This window comes from Pseudoliparis swirei, chromosome 20, assembly GCF_029220125.1.
Source record: "Pseudoliparis swirei isolate HS2019 ecotype Mariana Trench chromosome 20, NWPU_hadal_v1, whole genome shotgun sequence".
NCBI classification, from domain to species: domain Eukaryota; kingdom Metazoa; phylum Chordata; class Actinopteri; order Perciformes; family Liparidae; genus Pseudoliparis; species Pseudoliparis swirei.
The window spans coordinates 1,772,737-1,783,762 of record NC_079407.1 but is presented as its reverse complement, the minus strand read 5'-3'; the positions used below and the strand labels follow the sequence as shown (position 1 = coordinate 1,783,762).

At 46.6% G+C, this 11,026-nt stretch overlaps 1 protein-coding gene across 1 annotated transcript; it reads right to left on the bottom strand.

Annotated features, from left to right (window-relative positions):
- Positions 1-2,217: 2,217 nt before the first annotated feature.
- On the bottom strand, positions 2,218-10,487 carry LOC130211359 (POU class 2 homeobox associating-factor 2-like). Its single transcript, XM_056442104.1, has 5 exons — positions 10,427-10,487; positions 8,474-8,574; positions 4,127-4,166; positions 3,321-3,616; positions 2,218-2,908 (listed from the first exon to the last, which is right to left on the bottom strand). Exons 1-5 carry the CDS (start codon positions 10,434-10,436, stop codon positions 2,486-2,488), a joined length of 870 nt encoding a protein of 289 aa, XP_056298079.1. The 5' UTR covers positions 10,437-10,487; the 3' UTR covers positions 2,218-2,485.
- Positions 10,488-11,026: the final 539 nt, after the last annotated feature.

The window sequence follows — 11,026 nt, the reverse complement described above, 5'->3', positions numbered from 1 at the left end:
TGACATCTATTGTTCATCTGGTCACATGACATCTATTGTTCATCTAGTCACATGACATCTATTGTTCATCTGGTCACATGACATCTATTGTTCATCTAGTCACATGACATCTATTGTTCATCTGGTCTCATGACTTCTATTGTTCACCTGGTCACATGACATCTATTGTCCATCTGGTCACATGACTTCTATTGTTCTGTCCATCCTGGAGAGGGATCCTCCTCTGTTTCCCTTGAGGGGTTGTTTGGGAGTTGTTCCTGATCCGATGTGAGGTCAAAGGTCAAAGGTCAAAGGTCAGGGATGTCTATGTGGACAGGTTGTAAAGCACTTTGAGGATAATTTGTAATTTGTGAGATTGGGTGATACAAAATAACCTGAATTGAATTGAATATCCTTGTGTCCTCTCTCCTCTCTGTCCTCCCTCCTCCACCCTCATCTCCTCTCTCCTCATCTCCTCTCCCCTCATGTCCTCCCTCCTCCACCCTCATCTCCTCTCTCCTCATCTCCTCTCTCCTCATGTCCTCTCTCCTCCACCCTCATCTCCTCTCCCCTCATGTCCTCTCTCCTCATCTCCTCTCCCCTCATCTCCTCTCTCCTCATCTCCTCTCCCCTCATGTCCTCTCTCCTCCACCCTCTTCTCCTCTCCCATCATGTCCTCTTTCCTCATCTCCTCTCTCCTCATGTCCTCTCTCCTCCACCCTCTTCTCCTCTCCCCTCATGTCCTCTTTCCTCATCTCCTCTCTCCTCATGTCCTCTCTCCTCCACCCTCATCTCCTCTCCCCTCATCTCCTCCACCCTCTTCTCCTCTCCCCTCATGTCCTCCCTCCTCCACCCTCATCTCCTCTCTCCTCATCTCCTCTCCCCTCATGTCCTCTCTCCTCCACCCTCTTCTCCTCTCCCCTCATGTCCTCTTTCCTCATCTCCTCTCTCCTCATGTCCTCTCTCCTCCACCCTCATCTTCTCTCTCCTCATGTCCTCTTTCCTCATCTCCTCTCCCCTCATGTCCTCCCTCCTCTACCCTCATCTCCTCTCTCCTCATGTCCTCTCTCCACCACCCTCTTCTCCTCTCCCCTCATGTCCTCCCTCCTCCACCCTCATCTCCTCTCTCCTCATCTCCTCTCCCCTCATGTCCTCTTTCCTCATCTCCTCTCTCCTCATGTCCTCTCTCCTCCACCCTCATCTTCTCTCTCCTCATGTCCTCTTTCCTCATCTCCTCTCTCCTCATGTCCTCCCTCCTCCACACTTTTCTCCTCTCCCCTCATCTCCTCCACCCTCTTCTCCTATCCCCTCATCTCCTCCACCCTCTTCTCCTCTCCCCTCATCTCCTCTCTCCTCATGTCCTCTCCCCTCATGTCCTCCCTCCTCCACCATCATCTCCTCTCTCCTCATCTCCTCATCTCCTCTCTCCTCATGTCCTCTCCCCTCATGTCCTCTCTCCTCTCCCCTCATCTCCTCTCTCCTCATGTCCTCTCCCCTTATGTCCTCTCTCTTCATGTTCTCTATCTCCTCTATCCTCATCTCCTCTCTCCTCATCTCCTCTCTCCTCATGTCCTCTCCCCTCATGTCCTCTCTCCTCAAGTCCTCATGCCCTCTCTCCTCATGTCCTCATGTCCTCTCTCCTCATGTCCTCTCTCCTCATGTCCTCATGTCCTCTCTCCTCATGTCCTCTCTCCTCTCTCCTCATGTCCTCTCTCCTCCTCTCTCCTCATGTCCTCTATGTCCTCTCTCCTCATGTCCTCTCTCCTCATGTCCTCTCTCCTCTCTCCTCATGTCCTCTCTCCTCATGTCCTCTCTCCTCATGTCCTCTCTCCTCATGTCCTCTCCCACATCTCCTCTCCCCTCCTCTCCTCTCCCCTCATCTCCTCTCTCCTCATGTCCTCTCCCCTCATCTCCTCTCTCCTCATGTCCTCTCCCCTTATGTCCTCTCTCTTCATGTTCTCTATCTCCTCTATCCTCATCTCCTCTCTCCTCATCTCCTCTCTCCTCATGTCCTCTCCCCTCATCTCCTCTCCCCACATCTCCTCTCTCCTCATGTCCTCTCCCCTCCTCTCCTCTCCCCTCGTCTCCTCTCCCCTCATGTCCTCCCTCCTCCCCTCCTTGCAGCCGGCTGCGCGCCTCTCTCCGCCGCCGCTGTGATGTCTTTGCGCCCCCTGGTGGTCACAAGTCGGAACTTCTTCCTCCTGAAGCTCGAGCAGGAAGGGAATGAAACACATTCAATCTGCTTTCCACCATTTGGCATCTGAATATTTAATAATATGTAATAGATATGTTTAACACACATTGCCAGGTGAACACACATCTCTACGTCCTGAACACGCGTCGCTCCGTCACCACAAGTTGAACTTTTAGTCTCTTCATACAAACCAAACCAGCGAAAACGGGCGGAGGCCTCCGTCAGGTCGGAGCTCTCCCTCCCGGCTCCTCGTGGAGCGGCATATTGTCCGATGGAGAGTTTGTGTTGTCGCAGTCTGAGGCTCCACCCCCTTCAGTAGGCCCTCCTGATCTCGTAGGGCGACCAGGAGCTCACCCCGTCCTCCTTGGCCCAGGAGGCCTCTCCGCCGGGGGGGAGGCCGGCGCCGCCGTCGGACGCCTCCTCCGTCACCATCTTGGTCACCAGGTCGCTGATGGGGGTGCCCATGTAGGAGGGGCAGGGGAAGGAGGAGGAGGGGCCCCCCGGGTAGGAGCCGCTGGTGGTCAGCGCGTGGTAGTGCGCCTCCTCCAGGGGGTGCAGGGTGTAGGGCTGGCTGCCCATGGAGGAGGCGCGGCTCGGGGAGCGGTAGTGGGAGGGGCTCCCCGGGGCCTCCGGGCTGGGCATGGAGGGCGGAGCGCTGACGGAGGCCAGGCCGTCCGGACACAGGGCCTCCGCCTGGGGGACCGGCTCCGGGGCCGACTGCTCCCACGAGTCCCTCTGGGGCCGCAAGGAAAACACACCTCAGTCACATGGCACCACACTCAAACCTCACTTCCTGTTTCCCAGAATGCCGAGGGAAAGACCGTAGAGGTTTTGTAACGGTTCGTATGATATCTTTGTTTAAGTTTTATATAGACTTCTATACACCCAGAGGAGTCGCCCCCTGGTGGTCAGGAGAGATAATGCAGCTTTAACACATGAAGCACATACTTCTATACAACCAGAGGAGTCGCCCCCTGGTGGTCAGGAGAGAGAATGCAGCTTTAACACATGAAGCATAGACTTCTATACAACCACAGGAGCCCCCTGGTGGTCAGGAGAGAGAATGCAGCTTTAACACATGAAGCACATACTTCTATACACCCAGAGGAGTCGCCCCCTGGTGGCCAGTAGAGGCAGTGCTTCCTACCAGGTACAGGTGGGAGGCCTCTCCTCCGTACGGAGGCAGTAGAGACGACAGCGCCGCCGCCGGCAGGAAGGAGCCCGCGGCGCCTCCGAAGGCGGCGGCGCTGCGGTAGTCGCCGAAGGTCTCGGGGTAGTAGTCCATGAAGGACGAGTAGCCGCTCATGGCCGACGGCTCCAGAGCTTTACCGGCCAGGGATGGAGAGAATACGTCGGGGGAGAACTGTTTGGTGGAGGGGCAGAAGTCTGAGTCTGAGATGAAGGGACGCCTCATGCCGTAGTAACTGGGCAGCATGTGAGAGCCTGAGAGAGGGAGGGAGGAAGGGAGGGAGGAAGGAGGAGGAGGATGGGGAGGGAGGGAGGGATGGGATGGGGGGAGGGATGGAGGGATGGGATGGAGGGATGGGATGGAGGGATGGAGGGATGGAGAGATGGAGGGATGAAAAAAATTAATAATAACAAACTATCTATACAATAACATTTTGTATAATAATACAAATAATAGAATATTAATAGTAAATAAATAAATAATAACTTTATTTATAAAGCACCTTAAAGTCAGCGTTTGCGCAACAGACACAAATATAAAGCTTCATGATAAATAAATTCCATAAGAAATAGGAAATAAACATTTATAATAATTTATAATATCAACAATAAAATAAATCATTAATAAACAGTTTGTAACATCGGGTTTAAAGAAGTAATTTAAAAGTAAAAGATATTTATTTAAACTTGTTTCTACTTGTTGCTCTACAGAGATGATGATGATGATGATGATGAAGAGGATATTATGGGATGTCTGAGTCTCACCTGACATCTGGACGAAGGACGGAGGTGTGGGCGAGCCGCCCTGCGACAAGAGGACAACAACAATAAACAACAATATATGTACACAAGTTTATTATGTATTATGATAAGAGGATTAATCTGTATTATACTGGAGCCGAGAGGGCGGGGCTAAGTGGAACCAAGAGGGCGGGGCTTAACTGACAGAAACTTCTCCCGATCTTTTTGAAGCTCTTTAATATCTCTAATAACTAAAAGTATGAATAAATTAATAAATAACCCATTGCTGTATTATTATTTACTTTATTTTTTAAACCTCCCTGAGCTCAGAGTCTTCTTCTTGACGTATCGATGGCATCCCCTCTGTCGCCACCTGGTGGCCCGGAGGGACAGAGTGATTTTACATCCCCTCCATAAAGAGGTTTTTAATCTCAGTGGGACTCACCGGGTTAAATAAAGGTTTAAATAAAAAAATTACAACATTAAAAACGAAGATGGGGAGAACATTATTTTATTTTATTTTAAAATATCTGTTATAAAATAAATATCAAAGGCCTTAGTTTCATATCATTAGAAAGTCAATGACAACATTGTGAGTAGAAGAAACACTGTTCCTTTAAGACTTTTATTTTGAAAGTCTGAGATGAAGTTAAATAAATTATTAGGACTTTAATTACAGCAGCTGGGTCCGGTTTATGAACATCTCTAAGTGATAGAAGCTGATGCTGAAGTTCATATGGTTAACGTCTCACAGCACAACAACAACAACAGTAATAACATTAATACTAATAATATTAATAATAATAATAATAACAATAACAATAATACTAATAATATTAATAATAATACCAATAATAATAATAATAATAAAAACAATAAGAGTTCGAGGTGCACTTTGCCTCTTATTTAAAACCGGCGTGACATGCAGTCACTGATACATCATCTTCTGCATCCGCCTGTTTATTCTAGAGCAGCGACACACACACACACAAGCTCTCTCTCTCTCTCTCTCTCTCTGGTTTGCATACTGCTCACATGAAAGAGTTGATATGAAGCCGGCGTCGACCGGGAGCCAAACAAATTCTGAGGCTGGAATTTGAATGAGATTTGCGAGCGTCAAGACTTCCTCATGAGGCCGAGCGACGGCTCAGTGCATCTCTGAAGGCTGCCCATGGAAATCAGCTCAGTGTGTGTGTGTGTGTGTGTGAGTGTGTGTGTGTGTGTGGTGTGTGGTCTGTGTGTGGATGATGGAGCTATTAACATTATTTCCCAGAGCAGCTCTTCCTTCTTATGCAAAACACTCTGCACGCATGCTCTTTGAGAATATTCTTTATATTATGAAAACGGTGGCAGCGTTTGGTTTTGTTGCAGCTTCTTTATACTTCAGATGTATCATGTTAAAGATTATAGGACTTTTAGATATTATTTTAAATTTAATTTATACTTTTACATTTAATTTCTAACTTAAAATGTAACATTTGTTTGAGATTATAGGACTTTTATATATTATTTATAATTTAAAATGAATAATGTTTGAGATTATAGGACTTTCAGATATTATATTAAATTAAATTTATACTTTTAAATATTATTTATAATTTAAAATGCATCATGTTTGAGATTATAGGACTTTTATATATTATTTTTAATTTAATTTATACTTTTTAATATGTTTTATAACTTAAATGCATCATGTTCTGGTGTTTGAGTTTATAGGACTTTTATAAATGATTTCGTATTTTATTTTTAGCACTTGAAAATATAAAACCTGTATTTTAATTGTATATTTATTATTTATGTGTTAGAAAAACCCCTATTTTAAACTTTATTTTATTATCTATTAATTTACTTTCTGGATTTACATATTTATATTTAATTATTTATTCTTTTACCTTCAAAACTTTATGTTAAAAATACCATATATTTTAATCTTGATATTTATTATTTTCGTTTCACGACTTTATGTCAAAATAATCCCTAATTTAAATTTTGTATATTATTATTCATTATTTTATTATTTATTTAATCTTTTATTTTTTTACTTTACAGACTTTATGTTAAACCCCTATTTTCAGTTTGTATATGACTGTTTCTCCTTCAGGCCTCGGGCCAGCTGTGTCTGTTCTGTCTGTGAACGGTTTGAGCCACAGACACAAAGCCCCTTCAAAATAAAAGCACAGCTTTGTGTGGCGGATCATTTACGTAGCGACAGTGAAACTTTATCTCCTGTCCCGACACGACGAGGCTCCGTGGTCACGGCTCCTTCTACTCTTTACTCTTCTATTCTTCTATTCTTCTATTCTTTTATTCTTTTATTCCTGCAGGTAAAAGTCAACAGAAGAACAACGAGCTTTAAATACTCTGAGAGCAACATGGCCGCCATTTATAAACAAGGAGGAAATATATATACAACCAGAAGAATCCTTAGTATTTATATAAATATATACTTGTGTGTAGTATATATATATATACTTAAATATATACTAGTGTATAGTATATATGTATATATACATAAATATATACAAGTAAATAGTATAATATATATAACCATAATAACTCTTAGTATTTATATAAATAAGAACCCCTAGTATATATATATTTATATATGTTTATATATATATATATATATAAACATATATTTGGTATATATAACATTTTGGTCTTTTTATGGAAGAATCATACCACCAGGCGCTCGAGTGTTCAGAATCAAAAGCTTTAAAAAGATATTTCACTGTGTTTGTTTCTCAGCCTCTCTGAGCCGTGCAGAAACATCTCGTAAAAGAAACATCTCGTTAATGAAACATCTCGTTAAAGAAACATCTCGTTATAGAAACATCTCGTTATAGAAACATCTTGTTATAGAAACATCTCGTTAGAGAAACATCTCGTTATAGAAACATCTCATTAGAGGAGCATCTCGTTAGAGAAACATCTCGTTAAAGAAACATCTCGTTATAGAAACATCTCGTTAGAGGAGCATCTCGTTAGAGAAGCATCTCGTTAGAGAAACATCTCGTTAGAGGAGCATCTCGTTAGAGGAGCATCTCATAAGAGGAGCATCTCGTTAGAGAAGCATCTCGTTAGAGGAGCATCTCGTTAGAGAAGCATCTCATAAGAGGAGCATCTCGTTAGAGGAGCATCTCATAAGAGAAGCATCTCATAAGAGGAGCATCTCGTTAGAGGAGCATCTCGTTAGAGGAGCATCTCGTTAGAGAAGCATCTCATAAGAGGAGCATCTCGTTAGAGGAGCATCTCGTTAGAGGAGCATCTCATAAGAGGAGCATCTCGTTAGAGGAGCATCTCGTGTGCGAGGCCGTCCGTGTGTCGGCATCTCGACGGCGACATGCCGACAGAGAAACGGTTTGACGGCTTTGTGGACAGAAAGAGAAAAAGCCAGTCCTGCTTGTGCCAGCAGACGTCTAAAGCCTGCCCCCCCCCCCCCTGTGTGTGTGTGTGTGTGTGTGTGTGTGTGTGTGTGTGTGTGTGTGTGTGTGTGTGTGTGTGTGTGTGTGTGAGTGTGTGTGTGTGTGAGTGTGTGTGTGTGTGTGTGTGTAGTTGTGTGTGTGTGAGTGTGTGTGTGTGTGGTTTGTGTGTGTGGTTTGTGTGTGTGGTGTGTGTGTGTGTGTGTGTGTGTGTGTGTGTGTGTGTGTGTGTGTGTGTGTGTGAGTGTGTGTGTGTGTGTGTGTGTGTGTGTGTGTGTGTGTGTGTGTGTGTGTGTGTGTGTGTGTGTGTGTGTGTGTGTGTGTGAGTGTGTGTGTGTGAGTGTGTGTGTAAGCCAACAATAGCAGGCTTGTCTGCGGCGGAGGACAATGTGCATGGAGCCGGCAGGTGTGCGTGGATCAGACTTTGCATAGTCGGCCTCCTCCACGGCCTCTCGGGGCTACCTGTCAACCTGAAGGGGGGGGGGGGGGGGGGTCATGGAGCATTGTGTCTCTTTTGTGTGTCTGCTCTTTGTGCGTCTCTCTGCACAAACATCATGCTCAGCTATTTACCCATCGGCTTTGCCCGGAGGGGAGTAGAGACACAGAGGAGGGCGGGGGGGGGGGGTACAGGTGGGCAACGCTGGGACACAAAACAATCCAACAGGTAAACAAGGAGGAGAACTCTGAATGTGCCACCAGCAGAACGTCAACGGTGGCGGTTTGGAGACAAATGAGGTTGAAGGAAGGGGTGGGGAGAGATGGAGGGTGGGGGAGAGATGGAGGGGAGATGGGGGTGGAGGGGAGATGGAGGGGGGGTGGGGGGGAGAGGGGGAGAGAGATGGAGGGGAGATGGGGGAGATGGAGGGGGATGGGGGGGAGATGGAGGGGGAGAGATGGAGAGGAGAGATGGGGGTGGGGGAGATGGGGGGGGGGGAGATGGGGGTCTTACGTTGTATCTGGTTCCGCTCGTCTGCCTCGACCTCTTCTCCGCCAGCAGGTCCTTCACCGTGTGCTTCACCCGGACGCCCTGGTAGACCCGCTTAGAGTATTCTGGAGAGACGGAGACCAACATCTTCATCATCTTCATCATCTACTCCACCACAGCACGAGGCCATTTGAATGGAGGACCAGAGGCCCGGAGGGGTGGAGGGATGGAGGGATGGAGGGGTGGAGGGATGGAGGGATGGAGAGGTGGAGGGATGGAGGGATAGAGGGATGGAGAGGTGGAGGGATGGAGGCATGGAGGGATGGAGGGGTGGAGGCATGGAGGGATGGAGGGATGGAGGGGTGGAGGAATGGAGGGATGGAGGGGTGGAGGGGTGGAGGGATGGAGGGATGGAGAGGTGGAGGATGGAGGATAGAGGGATGGAGAGGTGGAGGGATGGAGGCATGGAGGGATGGAGGGGTGGAGGGATGGAGGCATGGAGGGATGGAGGGATGGAGGAATGGAGGGATGGAGGGGAGGAAGGGTGGAGGGATGGAGGGATGGAGAGGTGGAGGATGGAGGATAGAGGATGGAGAGGTGGAGGGATGGAGGCATGGAGGGTGGAGGGTGGAGGCATGGAGGATGGAGGGATGGAGGAGTGGAGGATGGAGGGATGGAGGGTGGAGGGATGGAGAGGTGGAGGGATGGAGGATAGTGGATGGAGGGTGGAGGAATGGAGGAATGGAGGGATGGAGGGATGGAGGGGTGGAGGGATGGAGGATGGAGGGTGGAGGGTGGAGGATGGAGGATGGAGGATAGAGGATGGAGGGATGGAGGGTGGAGGGATGGAGGATGGAGGAATGGAGGGATGGAGGGGTGGAGGGACGGAGGCATGGAGGGATAGAGGGATGGAGGGGTGGAGGCATGGAGGGATGGAGGGATGGAGGGGTGGAGGGATGGAGGGATAGAGGGATGGAGGGATGGAGGGGTGGAGGGATAGAGGAATGGAGGGATGGAGGGATAGAGGGATGGAGGGGTGGAGGAATGGAGGGATGGAGGGATGGGGGGATGGAGGGATGGAGGGATGGAGAGGTGGAGGGATGGAGGGATGGAGAGGTGGAGGGATGGAGGCATGGAGGGATAGAGGCATGGAGGGATGGAGGGATGGAGGGATGGAGGGGTGGAGGCATGGAGGGATGGAGGGATGGAGGGGTGGAGGGGGGGAGGGGTTTACTCCGTCTGTTACATCGACTCTGCACAACTCAACATTCCTGGTGGCATGAGGCATAAACTTAATATAAATATAAACTTACTATGAATATAAAATGTATTTTTGCAAAAAAAACACTTTATATAAAAGATGTGTTTTTGTAAACGGAAAAACTTTGACCAATGACATCATTTGAAGATATAAATGATTTGTCAAAACATATTCAGTATATATATATAAATATATATATGTATATAAATATAAAGATAGTATTTACAATTATATGTATATACAGTACATATATATATATAAATATATATATTTATATACTGTATATATAGTATATATATTGTATATATTTATATATACAATATATACATACTGTATACATACAGCATATATATATATATATATTTATATATATACTGTATATTCATATATTTATATATACTATATATATTTGTTCATATACAGTATATATAAATATATATATATATACTGTATATATAGAGTATATATATATATGTATTTACACTGTATACACACAGTTTGTTTACATTATGTATACAGTATATATATTTATACACACACATTGGTCCAGGTCACTTCCTCCCATGCACCCTTCAAAATAAAAGCACCACTTTGTGAAAATAACCATCTGACATCCAACATGTTAAAAAACAAATATAATAATAAAAATCTACCTCTGCAGTAAATTACAGTAAACAAACAACAACAACAACAACAACAACAGGAGTGTGTCTTACCTGTGTCCATGATGCTGCACACACACACACCCCCACACACACCCCCACACACACACCCAGAGGCCTGTGTGTCGTCCTGCGTCTCCGTCTCTGCTCCGCGTCTCCTCCTCTGACGGCTTTAAGCGCTCCGCAGGAGGCCGGGCCTCCTCCTCCTCATGATGACCTTCATCTATTTGTTTACATGCAAATGATCGGTCGGGACGTTTCTGACTCCATTTGCATCCGCAGTCCAGATTAAGAGGGTTGGACCATGACCCCCCCCCCCCCTGCTCCTCCATCCCAATCCAAAGAGGAGAGAGATATTGTTTCCTCATTGTGAGCTGCAGCTGAGTGGTGTGTGTGTGTGGTGGTGGTGGTGAGGGGGGGGGGGGGGAGTCTTTATACATTAAAGTTATTATTGTGCAACGTCCCACTCAGGTACTCAGTGAAGAGCTGCAGGAGGCCACGCCTCCTCCTCCCCCGCCCGGCTGGACCCCGTGAGGGTAAAGGCTTCAGAGAGAGACTCAGGGGGAACAGTTTATTAAAGGCGTGAATAGCGAGTTGCGAAGTTACGAAGTTTCGAAGTAACGAAGTTAAGAAAGTTGCGAAGTTTTGAAGTTA